This window comes from Dromaius novaehollandiae, chromosome 1 (genome assembly GCF_036370855.1).
Source record: "Dromaius novaehollandiae isolate bDroNov1 chromosome 1, bDroNov1.hap1, whole genome shotgun sequence".
NCBI lineage: Eukaryota > Metazoa > Chordata > Aves > Casuariiformes > Dromaiidae > Dromaius > Dromaius novaehollandiae.
In genome coordinates, this window is record NC_088098.1 from 160,524,925 (window position 1) to 160,541,112 (window position 16,188).

At 36.3% G+C, this 16,188-nt stretch overlaps 1 protein-coding gene across 7 annotated transcripts in view; it reads left to right on the forward strand.

The window, feature by feature from the left end:
- NALCN (sodium leak channel, non-selective) overlaps positions 1 to 16,188 on the forward strand; it is a 242,394-nt gene that overhangs the window by 138,873 nt on the left and 87,333 nt on the right. For all 7 annotated transcript variants that reach the window (XM_064504258.1, XM_064504278.1, XM_064504285.1 and 4 more), the window contains 2 exons: positions 6,773 to 6,910; positions 10,229 to 10,303. In XM_064504258.1, the coding sequence (XP_064360328.1) occupies positions 6,773 to 6,910; positions 10,229 to 10,303 (213 nt within the window). The remainder of the gene's footprint in view (positions 1 to 6,772; positions 6,911 to 10,228; positions 10,304 to 16,188) is intronic.

A 16,188-nucleotide genomic window follows, 5' to 3' on the forward strand; every position in this document is an offset into this window, starting at 1 on the left:
GTTCTGAAAGAATTATAGTTATATAATTAAAATAAGACAGATACACAACAACTTTCAGATTTTAACTAGATGAATAGGAGTAATGATCTAAGAAAGATCAACTTGCAGTAAAAAACATTGCTGAGATACATCAAGATGCTAGTAAACTTTTAAATTGTTTTGAATGTTTTGATGTGCATTAGGCCTCAATAAGTACTATTCTCATATTGAATTTTAGCAGCTATATCTACATATTGAAATATATATACGAATTTGCAGAAAATATTTCATCCAGCAAATTATACAGTTGTTTAAAAACAGGGAATAGCCAGAGTTGTTTTCTGATTCATTTTTTAGAAAAGTGCAAGACCTTTTACCAACAGGAAGGGAGTGTTCTAGTAATACTGAATTGAAATATTTTTAATACTTTTTATAGGATAGCTTGAATTAATTGCCTCTTATTTTTAGTCATTATTTATTTGTATACATATTCACTTAGTCATAAGTAGTTCAAAGTATAATTTACAGTATGTGTTTTCCTTTTGTAGTTTTCTAATGGAGCAGCTCTTAATAAATTAATAGAATGAGTGAAAACTTTATACTCAAAAATTTTTATAGGACAATGTCCATCTAAAGTGTGTCTTTCTAGCAGAGGCTGGGGGATTCTCACTAATGCTGTCGCCTCCGGATAAAGACCACTGAATCAGTTTACAATAAGACAATTATAAAATGTGTGCTTTTGGGTTTGCATGGCATGTATTGTTTTCAAAACATGACTGAATAAACACTGGCATTACTATATAACCTAGGTGATATGAGGATGTCTGCATCAGAAGAATTTGGTACTGTAGATTTTCAGGGGCTTATCCCCAGATGAGAATGAAGCTACAGTGGCAGGCACTGTTTGTTATTGTGGACTTTTTGCAGTTCTAAATATGCTGAAGACAAGTATGCTAAGAGAAATGATCGCACTAGAGGCTAAATTTGGAGGTTGTACATTAAAGTGCCTTCAACACTGAAACAGACAAAACATGAAATCATTTTGAAACCGTAAGTGCCTTACAGGAAGGCACAGTATGGGTTTTGGAACAAGTAGACCTCCTTCTTTCACTAATGCCTATAAATTGCATGTTTTCACATGGTTTCTTGACAACAGTCAATAGGCACAAGCCCAGTGTTGCTATGGTTACAAATTTCGCTGTTCTTCTTTTGACCATTGCAACTTTCCAAATAGACTGGCTTTATCTCTAATACTAAGTATAAAAATAAAGATGTTTGTTATACTTTTTTAAACCAATCTGCTATCTCTATTTTTGCACATCTTTTTTGCCTGCATATATTAAGCCCTGAGAAAAACAGGGGATAGCTGAGCTCCAGACACAAAATAAAGGAGAAATGAGAGAGTTCTGTTCAAAGGCATCAGTGGAAGGTAGTTGCTAAGGAATTTAAAGTTTAACCATATGGAAATCAAAATACATTTTTAGTGTCTCCCACTTCCATGCCCCTTAAAAGCACAATTTCTCCTGCAGTTTGGAGCCATGTATTGACTGCTCAGTGTCTCAGATAGATTTCAAAGCTAGGAATGCTGCTATCCTTTTAAATAGGTCAACACAAAATGAAATCCAGGCCCATCTGATGCCAATGGGTTTTTTGCTGTTGACATCAGTCAATATCAGAATCTACTGTCTTCAGTAGAATCGGGGCTTCACTTTCAGTCTTGAACTTGGAGGAGGCTCAAATTATGACATATTAGTTCAAAATAATCAGCGTTCATTAAAAAATCTGAACAGTATAGTCTGAATTCTTTGATGCAGTTTCAGTTTGAGTCCTACTGACACATTTTTACAGGACAGCTATTCTGCTCTCAGTGGGCTCTCATTAGTATGTTAGGAAAAAAAGCAAGGTGCAACATAAGTAGAAAAAAATGCAAGCATTTCACAGTGTTGGCCTAAATCCTATTAATTTACAGAAATAATACCACTTGTAATAGGACTGCATCAATGATTAAGGCCTTCAGGATTTGGCCCATAATATTTTGAGCAAGCACCAGTTGCAAGTCAAGTACATTAAAAGTGAAAGTTTCCATACTTTTCCTGCAGTAGTCATGTGGCATCACCTCTGTGGATGGACAGGGTATCAGAAGTGTCACTCCTGCTGGTACATTTAACTGAACATTTGCTGATCATCCACTTTTAAAAAAAGAAGTAGTTCAACTTTCATCATCAAAACAGCTAATTAAGTAATAGGGCATAAATACTTCAAGAAATTGACAACCTTTTCTATAACATAAATTAATTCAGAAATTCAGCATTTGCATAAATCTTTAAGTCTCATCTGCACAGATGTTGATTCTGTCAGCTAGATGGTTGCATTTCAAATTCATTTTAAAATAAACAGTGGGAAGTATACCTTTCAACTAAAAATATCTTGCTCTGAAGGAGATTGCTGGGTACAAAACATAAACTCATTGTGCACTGCCTTATTTTTTTCTTAAAACTAATGTTTTGTGATATAAAGGACTTTAGTAGCGTAATATTAAATAAAAATTAAATAAAATAAATAATAATTAAGTAAAAATACTTAAATTGTATTAAAGTGATATTCTATTAACTATATCCATTAGGGACAACTGTTTCAGATGGAAGATTAGATTTTCACTATGCTAAAAGAGTGTCTTTTCTAAGTTAACATAGTGCTTGTAGTAATGAAGGGTTCACAACACAGTATTGGAGATAGGTTTATACCTTGAAGAAATAATTAAAATACATTTGGAAAAAAACACAATAAACTAGAGTATGTGATTCAGAATATAGGATGCTGCACTGCTTCAATTATGCAGTCACCCAGGTGTTTTTAAAGCCAGCAGCAGGATGTATTATTTAATGTACTATCTACCTTCTTTTTTATTTCAGCAGAGTATCACACCAGTGAGGTATAACCACCACTAGGTCCAGAGCTGCTCTGAGTACAGTGAAACAATGATCGCCTCTTTTAGCTTTACCCCCCCTTGTGAAGGGAAGGTGAGAACTAGCACTGTAACTGTACATTGTCACTGTACACTGAGGGGATCGTTGTCTTCTCTGCCCCCAAGCACCGCTGACTGGTATAAAGGTGGCTGAATTTCCTGTTGTTTCACACATACTCCTCTGTCTACAGAAGGCTCCTCCTGAGCTACTGTTCCCAGCATTTCCTTCTCTGCATGTTTTGCATGTGGAGGGACCTGAGGTATTTTACAGAGGAAGATAACACATGCTGGTGTTCTGTCTTTTTTTTTTTTTTTTTTTTTTTTTTTTTTTTGTAGGACCCTCAGCATGATTTTTTTCAAGGAAATGTGTCACTAGAAAGATGATGTAATTTTTCACAGTATAAGGTGTCTCTGTGTGTGGTTGTGGGAGACACTACTTCAAAGGGACCTTCTCCAGGATCTGGGCACGAGTCAGCAATATGCTAGTTAAGGCCAAGACTACTGGTAGAAGCATGCAGGTGAATGGTACTGTGCAAAATCCAGCATCCGTGTTTGGATTTTCACACAAACACATGAGATAGATAGCTAAGATTTTAACTGACATAAAGGATTTACAGGAAGGTAGTTGTGAGCGCTTTTCTCCATTTGGGGCTATTTCTGGGTTACAATAGCCTTTGTTCTCTGTGGGATCTGTGTGTTCAAAGGAAAAATCAGTACATTACATTTGGTCAAGATGTTGCTGATACAGGAATTTAAGTCTTACACTTAACTTCATCCCCCAAGGTGTGTGATCTCTAGAATGCTTTGATCTATTTCATGTACTCCTTAGGTTCGCTCCTTATGAGTGATTTGGACTTGTAAGCTTAATCTTCTCTGAAAATTTGATCAGTGTTATTTCGTTCTGAAAAGCAACTGTAAAAATAGCTGTCTTACTCAAACCCCTTGGTCTTAGTCTAACAGTGTGTTTATACTTCTGCCTGCTTCAGAGAGTACTACAGAACATAACAGCAATAAGAAACTGAGCTGTATTCTTTTTTTTTCTTTTTTTTTCTGTGAGAACCGTCAGGAAAATTGTTTGCAAAGTTCATAATAGCTAAATGTGTGGGAGCCCCCAGGGAGGGTATAAATGCACAGTTCTTCCTCTGGACATCATCTAAAGACACCATGACCCAATTTTTATTATCTTAAAATTTGTGCTAGTTACAACGTACAGAGAAGAAAAGGCTTCAGTGCTAGGGTCCTTTCCAATGCTCAGTGAAAGAGGCCAGAGACTGAGCTCAAGCACTAGCCTCCAGATAGTGATGCTGCTTAATCTTTAACTTTCTTCCTGGCTCCAGCTAACTCTCTCCAAGACAATCCCAGAGCACAGACAGGGCAATAGTTCTCTCCAACTGGGCACTACAAAAAGGTAATTTGGACAGCAAGACTGCACCAGTTTTTATTGTCCCTGACTTACCTACCCTCCTACACCATCCCAGCAAGCTTTGCACTCACAGGCCCTCCTTTCAAATTTTAAGCACACAGCACACCCCCTTGATTTCATGATACAGAAACAGTAGTGTGGTGAGCTGTGCCACATCCTTGCCATGATTTCAGATAGTTGGAACCAATTTCCCCTCACCAGATAATAATGATGTGTTATAGCCACAGGAACACCACATAGGGTCTCGAGAAGGTGCAGGACCAAGTGCCATGTAACATGCGCGTGAACGGTCTGCTGTAGAGTGAATTAGCCCTGAGCAGCATAATTCTACATTACTTACAGTGTGGATGTAGTCTGAAGAGTCCTGTTTGCACCAGGAGGAACTGCTTAGAGAAAACATTGTTTTATTTGAAGAATTCAGCAAACTTGATAGGGAACTCAAGAAAACTATATGTCTGTAGTTAATATTAGAAATAGAAACATGAAGCTACACAGTTATTTATGCCTGAAGATTTGAAAATGAACTAGAAACTATGTTATTGTTCTACAAGGGCATAGACCAGTCTACACATTTTTGGCATTTCCAGCATGCATTCGGGCTTAGGATAAGTTGATGCAAAGGGCTTTCTGGTTCTGTTTCCTTATGGGTGTAACAAAAATGGTTCTCTTCTCTTTGTGCCAAGGGCATTATTGTGTTAATTTGCTGTTGCTTGAAGTGTCAGCCATACTGAGCATAGATACAATACCTCTTGATCACTACAAGCTGCATCAACACTTTGAATTGGAGGAATCCTATTAACAGGAAGGTGTGTCGTTGACATCTTACTTCAGTTTTCAACACTTTTTCACTACCAACACTTGAAGGTTTTAAACTTCAGTAAGATATCAGCTCTGATCCTTGCTGTCTGGAAAGAAATTCATTTTTGATATCAAGCAAAAGCAGGAAAACTTGTGCAGCAGTTTGGCCATAGCTGAAGTTTTAGAACTATCGAGATCTGTACATCACTTACATACCAGAGTCAGACATCTGTGACTAAGGCAGAGCACAGTCATCACTGTCTAGGTATGACATACGTTTCATGCTTGCACACCTGTCATACTGAGTTCGATTCTGGTCTGTGCTGTAGTCTTTTGGGTGGCATTTATTTCACCGACCTTTAGCCAGTTGCCATGCAAACGTCTACATCTATGCGTTTTGAGATGTCAGTGAAGAAGTGTAGACAGAAGGTGATTCAGGTGACCTGTTTTAGATGTCTATGTTGAGATGAGACAGAAGTGCTTATATCTCTCAAATTACTATAAAGTAAGCTTTGAGCGAGTAGCTTAAATTCCAAAGCCTGTAATGGTTATGCCTGCGTTTGATCAGATCACTTCTACTCCTGGCTTGGGCTCTTTCTTCTTCCTGTTCCATGAGCAACCCTTCTGTAAAGTGCAGCTGTCTCAGCTTTCTCCAGAGAGCTCATTATGAGAGTCTAGGTCCCAGGTACTGCCTTTGGCCTCATCCAATTTTATCTCTCTGAGCCTGTTTCTAAATTGTGACCTGAAAATCATGCCACATCTCCAGCATTGAGACTGGGTGAATGGATACTGACCATTGATCTGCTTCATAAATGGTTAACATTTTGGGTATATTATGAAAAAAAATGGCAATAGATGAAATATAGCCTATCTTCTGCTTTACATGGCTCAAGTGCAGGTTTGGGGTTTAAGAGGCCTAGAACATCTAGGTTTTAGGGTTCATCTGGGTTCATATATTGCCTATCTCGCCTATATTTGCCTGTAACAATGGGTTGACGCATTTCCTTCATTCCCTCTATTTTTGACATGCACTCCTGGCTTGAAGGGATTTGAAAATGTTACAGAAACACTTCCACAAAGAATGCTACTTAATGTATCATGGAAGAATTTGACTGAATGAAACGGATGGAAGAACTAAGGCCATGCTTTTTTTTGCTTAGTCTCACTTGTGAGATGCCTAGAATGCTTTTGCTGTTAAAATGATATAAATGTATGGTCTCATTTAATTATTACACTTAATTTTAGGTACATTTATAGAGAGATAACACTCAAGAATAAGCAGAACGACAGCACAGTATAACACTCAAAGCAATAAGCTGTAATGCTTAGAATATTTCTCTTATTAATCAGCCCTGGAGGAAACCACTTCATATGGGCTATTGCAGCTAGGACTATGTTTACAAGTTGCAGAATATTACATTTCAGTCAAAGGTTAAGCTTTTTACTTCTCCTCTTGCTCTGAAAATACCATTTCACCTGACTTTACAAATTGAAATCCATTTATCTTATCTTTTAAGTTAAAAAAAAGTCTTCTGCTCTGTTAAATCAACTTGAGGCTTGTGTCTGTGAAACTATTTTAATATAATTCATGAATCTATTTCTTGCAGGCATTCATGTCAATGTTTCAGATTCTTACACAGGAAGGATGGGTAGATGTCATGGATCAGACACTGAATGCTGTAGGACATATGTGGGCACCCGTAGTTGCTATTTACTTCATACTTTATCATCTTTTTGCTACTCTGGTAAGTTTTGACTTGCAAATGTGCGATGCTTTTCTTTGCTTTGAATTACTGTCATAGCTCTTGCATTACTTATTTTACTCAGCTGGTTAGGCCTAAGTGTGAAGCTCATTTTCAGCATAGAGGGCCTTAGGATTAGTTCTTTGATGTGGTACAATTTACTCTTCAGCCATGTGGCATAAGGTGGTGAGCCTTTGTTTGGGTCTGAGGTGTTCTTCATAGAAGATCCAATACTGTTAAACTGATATTATAATTGTTAACTATCTTGTTCCTTCACAGTTCTGATGTTTGCCGAGTGAAATAAGTGCTTTTATTTATCACGTAGAATGGTCTTCTCAATCTCCATTGCATTTTGTTTGCAGCTGTAATTGAAGTCAGAAGTGTAAGGCCTCAGGGTGCAAACTCCTAATTAGAAATCACTGCTTTCCTGTTGTCTGATGCAAAATCAACACATGGGAAATATATCATGTAGCATATCAAGCAATAAAAGAATGAGAATTAATAAAGCAGTTCCTGCATGTACATGGAAATGGAGATTATATCTGAAAAAGGTATTTTTCCTGTGTGCATTTCAAATGGGATGATTACATTTTTCTACAGAGAAAATGGTAAGGAGAACAGCTTTTTGGAAATCTTACATCAATTAGGGCTTGTTACTGTATGTATTTCAAATACGAAACTCAGAGAAAATGCCACAATTAGGGGAATGATCTTTTTAGCTATCTCTAGTTCTTCCACACTTCTGCTTATTTTGTATTTTGCATTTAGTATAGTGTTTGGATGCACTTATTCATATTTCCACTTTCTTCATTCCTTTTTCTTTCTTTGTTCAGTGTTGGCTACTTATATAAGGTACTAACTGTATTTATACAGTCTCTATCTGCCCCCAGCTTCCTTTTTCTACTTCATTATATATCCTGTTCCACTTGTAATGACCAAATGGTCAAATGGCCAATTGTGGATGAGGCAGGCTCCTTCACATGGGCTGAAATTCTGTCTGCTTAATAAAAGGATATTTGATTCTCTTAAAGATGCTTAGACAAATTTAAAAAATAAGCTGAATGAATATACGTATCAACAGATACATAGGACTTCTACCCTTCTGGCAAGGATCAGAAGATTCCTCGAGGTCTGTAATGGCAATTTTTCACTCTAAAAAGATCTTTAAAGCTCCTGAGAAGTGAGGATGGAAATCAAAAAGGAAGTGGATTTTGGTCATGGATTTGAAAACTGTTATTGCTTAGAGAATCTTGCTGCTGTTTTTCTGATACTTCGCAAAGAACATTGTTTGAACTAGAATCCATTTTTTTCTTATAAAACAACTCTGTTTTGAAACAGTCATATAGGACTTCTCTGTTCACTTAACCCATTTATTTTGCCAGGAGCTGAGTTACCTCTCTCCTCAGTGCTTTTCCAGGGAATTCTCATTTAATTAAATGGTCCTTGCTTTGTTTCATAGGTGTACACATTTCTTCTCATTCCTGCAAATTGTACTTGTATGAAGAAACTTTGCTAATAGAACTTTGCAGAGTTACCTGTCCCTATGAAGTTGTTAGCTTCAGTTTTGAGATTTTTCTCAGACCCTGGAAAGAAAAATCTCTTTAGGACAGAGTTGTCTGGAGGCAAAAGAAGCTTAAAGAAAGAAAATAACATGAAATTGGTGAAGGAGCATGAAAATGGTTGGGCTGCTACTGAAACCAAGAAAAGATCTAAGAATAAACAGCAGTAAATGAATAACAAGAAGGAAGTCAAATGAAGGAATAACTTTCATCAGCCAGAAGAAGGGGGAGGATTAGAATTGAGAAGTGATAATTGCAGGCATTTGGCAAAAGAGACTGTTGAGCTTTGGAAAGAAATGAATAGGTTTCACAATAGAAGGCAAAGAAAAGTTGAAGCTCAAAAAACAAAACCTCTCTTGGAAGTGAAGACTGTTATTAATCAAGATGGCAGTACAGGAAGTTAAACAAATAATAAGTTTGGGTTTAACTGTTCTATTGTGGTAACAGCTCTATGGTTCTTGTTGACGTGAAAAGAGAGTTAATGAAAGTATTGATGTGTCTTGATACATAGACATGCACAAAGCAACAAAGTTGTAAGTGGCAATATATTTAATGAGTACTATATTTCTTTTAACATGGAACAATACTTCCTTAACTAATGTGCTCCGAGCTGCAGATAATAGAGAATCACAGACTATATAATGTGTGTGAAGAAGAAAAATAATGTAAATTACATTAAAATTCTAACAAAATGATAGCAAAACTGTTGACCAACAATTAGTGATCAAAGTGGTTTGTGTCAGGGATTATATATTTTATCAAAATTCTGTCTTGCTTTACCTTTCTGAAAGGTATCCACTGATACTTTCATTCAGGATTTCTACCGCAGGGTATCGTCTTTGTTTTAGGCGTTGTTCTTCTCAAACTTCATGTGTGATGTGCCTTGGTCCCCAGAGACTAAAACCTTGGCAGTTACAGCTGTAAAACGAAGTATGTACACATTTGCTGCCTTAAGATGTTAAGCAGTTTGAGGACACATACTGAGTGGCAGTATCCTCCCTCACCTGCATCCTACTTTTCCTAGTTCTGTCCTCTTCTCAGACGTATGTCATGTTTTCAGCTTATTTGGCCTCTGGACAATACCACTACACAAGGAAGATATAGTAACTTTCTCATACACACATTTATTTTTCTGGGATTCTTCCTCCTAAAGCTATATCTACACAAAATTTAATGTGTAGTAAATGAAGCTGTGAATGTACAGTGCATTAGCTGCTCTGCATCTGTCTCCTACACTGTGGCTGCCAATGCACTCAAATAGTGAGGTAGCTTACTTTTCTTTAAAGTGAAATTAGCTACTCTGCACAGAGACACTCCGGGCATTAAGCAAGTCCATAAAGTAAGTTGGTGTCAGGTGGCCTTTGTGCTAAAAATTCACACCTTAATTGCCAAGTAACTTAGCCTTAAGAGGTATTTTAGGATTCTGCTCTGTTTCATATTTTTATATCTCTGATGAATTTAATTTCCTTTTCCTGTGAAATACATTTTGACGGGTATATTGTTAGCCATACATAATGCATTGGTCATGAAATGTAGAATTGCATTTTTTTAATTTATACAGTAATTGTATGATAGGCTAAAAACAATTTATTACTTACAAAATGGCTCTCAGGCATATGGTAGCAGGCAATATCAGTTCAAAAGATATCAAAGGCAAGACTCCTAATTACATCAGAGACCCTCATTTTTTTCCATGGCATTTAATACTACTTCTTAAGAAAAATCAGGCAAGCTTTAAAAATAATTTACAATTGTTTTGTAGATTCTACTCAGCTTGTTTGTTGCTGTTATTCTGGACAACTTGGAACTCGATGAAGATCTAAAGAAACTTAAACAAGTAAGTACATATTTTTATTGTGCTTGAAAATATTTTCAATAAACTATGACTGTACCAGTGTTCTTGTAAGGAGACATCTTCAAGAAAATGAACAAAACAGAGATGTTGAAGAAAATGGCAGTACTTTGTTAGACAGTTGAACATCACACTGTATTAGAAATTAAGAGATTACAAAACAGATTTAGAAATTGGTTTAAATGTTCAGTGAAAGTCAGTTTAGACAATCATGTAATTAAAATAATTTAATAATCACTGCTAGGTAATCTTTTTGATTGCTCTCTGTCAATAATCTACTTATTGACAAATAAAGTGTGGTTTGGCCTATTTTCATATTCAGGAAGGCATTATGATGTGACTGTTGTACTACAGCCTAAATAGTTACAGGCCTGTGTTTACACCGCAGCATGAAAAGTATGTAGAAATGCAGTGTTCTTCCTTTGCCATGTCAGTCCTGAGTAGGGTGTGAAGCCCCAGAGACCCACTTCTGTTGAGAGTAAATTTTTGTAGTGTGCAACTCCCATAGCCTCTTATAAGTGAAATTAATTAGAAGTCTCTGACTTAGAGCAAGGCAGACAATCTTCCTGACTGTAGGCACTACAAGTTAAAATGCCATAAGCAATAAGATTAGTACAACTCTCAGCTGACCTACCACAGGGGAGTGTACTGGCAAGGGTCCACAGACAGGACCCTTGGGGTAAAGGAGGCTGGGTTGAATTGCTAGCTGAGTCCTAAGGACACTTGGCAAAGTTAACTTGCTCTGTTGACACTCCAGATTTGGGGATTCAGACTATCTAGAAATCCTTGTCTCATGTTTGAATCCCAGAATGACAATCACATAAGGCAAATGGAACTAGAGAGCTCATGCTGGCCATCCTAACCTTGTGGGCAAATCACCAGAAAGGGAGGTATCAGTGTGTGTTACACAAATACACAGGTGTGATTTAATACACACAAGGAAGAGCAAAATCCTCAACATTTTCCTATTTCATGCACAAAATAGCAAATTGAGATCTTACTGTGTGGGAACTTCTTTTGTAATATTCAGTTTATAGCCTTCTTTCACTCATCATTTATTGTTTTTGTTCATCTTTCCATCAGCATTTGGTGTTTGTTCTTTCACTTTCTGAAAAATAATCTCCCAGATAGTTATTTTGTATTGAATTATTACATTGGAGCTAATGTGCCAAATTACCGCTAACATATTTTCCTTTTTTGTATTATTTTTCTTTTAGTCTCAAAACTAAAGTGATGTGTTTGTAGATTTATTATATTTGTATTATGTGTGCTACTTCTCTACAAACTTCTCATTGGTCTAAGAATGTTAATTGTGGATTTAGAGATAATATGTTTCACATATTCTCACTGAATATGTGGAATGTGTCAAACTAATATTGCCTCCAGATCTTCTCTTGCTTCAAGGCACTAACAAGTAATAACATTATATAGATACTTTAAGATCTTCTTTACAGAATTCAATATTGCTTTTCCTGTTTCAGCATTATATATCAGTACTGAATTGCAAATTTGAAATAAGTTAAAAAGGCAGGCTTTTTCTGGCACAAAGAAATATAAATATTGGATTTGAATTAATCAGCTCACATATCTGAAATAAGAGATCTTATAGTTGATTCTGGGATGGCCAAACAGTCTTGAGTATGCAAATTGAGTAAACCAAATCAAGTTTATCCATTTTTTCTCCTTATCGGTCTCAAGAAATAAAATGGCCTGAAATCAGAATGACTCTGAGGTAGAGTAAGCAATGTCACATCATACTGATAATCTTACAGCAAAATGTCTACCTGAGTTAGTAGTATAAGTGAACTTTCTGAAGTGAGGAGCTTAAGATTTGAAATCCTGTGGCTTTTCTGTGAAACTTAGTTTCTTCAATACATAAACCGAACCAAAATTCTACACTTTTGTTCATGAAATGGCAGTAGTAGGACTTTGTGTTTTGGAAGAACACCTCTGGAACTGGTGGACAAAAAGCAATGATGGGAAGCCAATACTTGCACTGTGCCACTACATGAGCCTGAAATATGGTTAGCTTGGTAGGAAGCGTGTCTCCATTATAGCAGACACTCAGGGTAAAGTATGAGAAGTAGAGCACACACAAGTAAAAGACATAAATTGAATAAAATATGTATGTTCCTAAATTTCATAGCTCAGAGACTGGAAGCCGTATAACTACGTAAGTGTGGTGCTGGGCCAGAGTAAAACAGCTGCCTACATGACCAGGCCTTCTAGCTACCGTGCAGTGCAGCACCATGATTACATTGATAGTCTGTTTCCATGACCCAGGCTGGTATCTCCTCAACAGGACTGCAGTTTGCCACATGGACATACCAGTTTGGTTGACTCTGGCTTGATGGTATATGCATTGTACACCATTACGACATATAGACATGTCCAAGGTAGCTAAACTGCTTTTGAAAACATGATGCTGGTTCACCTGTATTTATGTTTTTGAAATGTTTCTCCATACTTTAAACAGCAGCCTCCCTTCCAAGACCATTACTCAGCACTATTGAATGTGCACTATTCCGTTCTGATATTTTATCCAAACTAATACTTATGGTGAAAGCAGGTAAGATATTGGTTCTTGGAACTGAATCATATGGAATGATTGGAATGATTGTAGAACTCAGTAAGTGACTCAAACAGAAAAGGTTTCCTCTCGGGTAAATCTGATGGTATCACTGGCTCGATGCTGATAGTGACTGTGCACAATTACACTGAGTTATTGGTTGTCTTATCTCAGATGATAAAGCAGGAAGAGTTTTTAATTCCATGATATTTTGAATTCTCCAATAAAAATGTACTATAAGATGGAGAAATATTGTGAGATAATTGTTATGTTTTAATGAAGACCATTTCTGTAAAGAAATAGATCTGTACCCTTTCAGAGCAAAATTTTTAACCTCTACAAAAGCTGAATGGTGTTCTAAGGGATGAATCAAATCATTCAAATTGTTAGTGTAAAAAAATGATTCATTAGAAACTGTGAAGGAGCAACGCTCTCAAAAGTATTTCCATCTTACTGCTTGCATTTTTTCCCTGTATTTAATGGCTATACAGTGTGAGGCTCAGAGCATTTTAAAATGCTAAAGGCTTGAATGATTTCCAAAGAAGGATGGAGAATGTGTTTAGGCCATAAATGACACTTAACTAATAATTCCCTCTGGGATGTGTCCTTCTTAATTATATATTAATACCTTTTCTAGATCTTGATAACAGAAATAGTAATAATACTTATCTTTCAGATTATTGAGATAGGACTAATTGGTTAATATTTCCATAGTACTCCAAAATGTAAAGTGGTATGTAAACAGTTGATATTGATATTGGTTCAGTAAATGTGTTTAAAAAATAACTAAATCAAAGCAAAAAATACATTAAATGAACAGGCGATTGTAGGTAAGGTTGTAAAATAATGCGATTAGAAGTTAGTAAATGAGAATTAAATTTGCCTGTGCACATTTAGTTAAGGATATACATCATGATTCAGATTTTAATTAGATCATTACATACTATTCTTTTGCTAAGTCTGGCCTCATTTAGTGCAAAGAGTGCGTAGAGCTCACTTTAGTAAGCGGCTAGTCAATATTTTTTCTCTGTATTGTACAGCGTATGACCCCTATGTTGCATTTACTACACAATATTCAAGCTTTGCTCTGAAGTCAAAATTATTAATCTCTCTGATGTCTTTATGGTACCCCTCACAAGTACCTAGAACAAACATAAAACTTGTTAAAGTTTGATTTAAGTGATTTACTTAGCATTGCATAGGAACCCAGGCACAGGGAGGAATAGAATTTATTTTTCCAAGACACCATTCAACTGACTTAAAAAAAGGATTATTCTTTGTGTTCTTACAGCTTCCTGCTTCATTCATAATACGCCACGTGTCTCATCCTCTAGGCTGAGTCTGCCATGATAGTTCAAGTCAAGTAGGTCAAGTAAAAAGGGGTTGTACCGTAGCTTATAGTCACCAACTATCCGTACAATAAATCTAAAAATTTGATCCTCTGTAACAATTCAGTCTGACCCTGAGTGTGCTACTTGACTTGTAGATAAGGGGTTAATCCTGTTCATCTTCCAGCTCTGTCCTCTTCGGTGATGTTCAGTGCATCAGTTATGCAGATGATACAGATCTTAGGTAGAAGAAATCTATCAACTACAGTCTGGGCTTCCTTCTCTTGTATTCCTGTCTTTTGACTCCTTCCTGTTGCCCCAAAGTGCAAAAGAAACTGAAAGGATTTCTTTAAAAGCCTTTTGTGAGAAACTCTGCATTTTTCTTTTTTGAAATTCAGCTACATTGCATGAGTTGAATTGTTATTATCCATACGTTGTTTGAATAGATTATGAGGCATGACCTTCCTCTACAAAAGCTGTATTAACTTTTCCCCATTTTATTTTCCACATATTTACTAATTCAATTTTTATTACATTCCTATAAATTTGCCTAAATATTAAGTCAGACTGATTAGTTTTTAGTGTCCTGTGCTCCCTCTGGAAACCCTTTTTTAAAGTTAGCATCACATTTGCCACTTCCCTTCTTCTGGTTACTGAGTTTATTTAGGTGACAGCTTATTCTCTGCCATTAGTACGTCAGCATTGTCATATCTGAGTTCCTATAGAAGTCTTGAATGAGTATCTTCTGGTCTTGAATAGTAAGAAATAATTGACCTTGTATCAATAATGTTCCAAAAGCTTTTCTCCCGACACTTTTCCTTGCAATTAATCTTCCATACAGCTTAGAGTCTTCTTTGACGTACTCTGTGGTGAACACAATTCATTTTGCTTTTCTGTTTTGGTTTTATTTTTCTGAACACTCTTTAATAATATCCTGGGGGTTTTTAGGGGTCTTTGGCAATCTTGCTGCTTTCTGTATGTTTTTAAAAGTTTTCTTATTAGATTTTATTTCTTTACCAGGTATTCCCTCAATATCTTTCGTGGTCTGCCTTGTTTTATGTAAAAATTGCCAGAGTCATGCTCTTTTTTGTGTTCTTTGTGTATAACTTCCCATTCTGAAATATATCCATTTAATTTTAAAAGCCTTCTTTCCACTCCCTTTCATAATGCTGGCCTTTTTGGCCTTCTTGAAGTGTTTCTGTAAGTGGCAGATGTATTCTGTGCCTCTCAAACAGTATATTCAAGCTGATTCCATACACCACCACCCCAGGTTCTCTCATTTTGCTGCTCCTTTTAATCATAAGGCTTCTTTTCAACAGCCTTATGATGTTAAGCACCTTTTTTACTATGGTAGATGGTTTTGCGTTTTGCACATTAGAAAAATCTGAATTTTAAAGTAGTTTGATCACTATTACGGAATAGCTCTTTGATAGTTACACTATGAACTAGATCTTGCTCAGTGCTAAATCATCAGCTGCTTCTCCACTTACGTGTTCTTGGACTAGATGATTCAAGGAGTCACTTCTTTCTTCCATCCATTCCTACATAAGGGTAAACAAAGGCTCCCCCACTCTTATGACTGTTTGTCCTCACACCTTTAATATTACTTAGTGCATTGTAATTACTGTCTAATCCTCACAGAGTTTTATGCAGAATATTCCCTCCAGTTAGGCATGCGGTTTCACTGCAGAAAGATTGTATGCTATTTGTACATACAGTTACCTTATTTCCTTTTTTTACTGTAGGTTTTCTCTGCAAAATAGCACCAGTCCTTCTCTGGTGCAGTGTACTATCAGTCTGTATAATATGTCATCTGATTCTGCAGTGTCTTTCTGATTTTATAGGATTCTCCTGCTTACTTTTCTTCTACCAAGTTTCTGAGATGCCTTTTGTGTCAACATATTTTTTTTAATACAGGATTTCTAGTTCACCCATGGTGTACTTTAGACTTCTAATATTTGTATAAAATCATG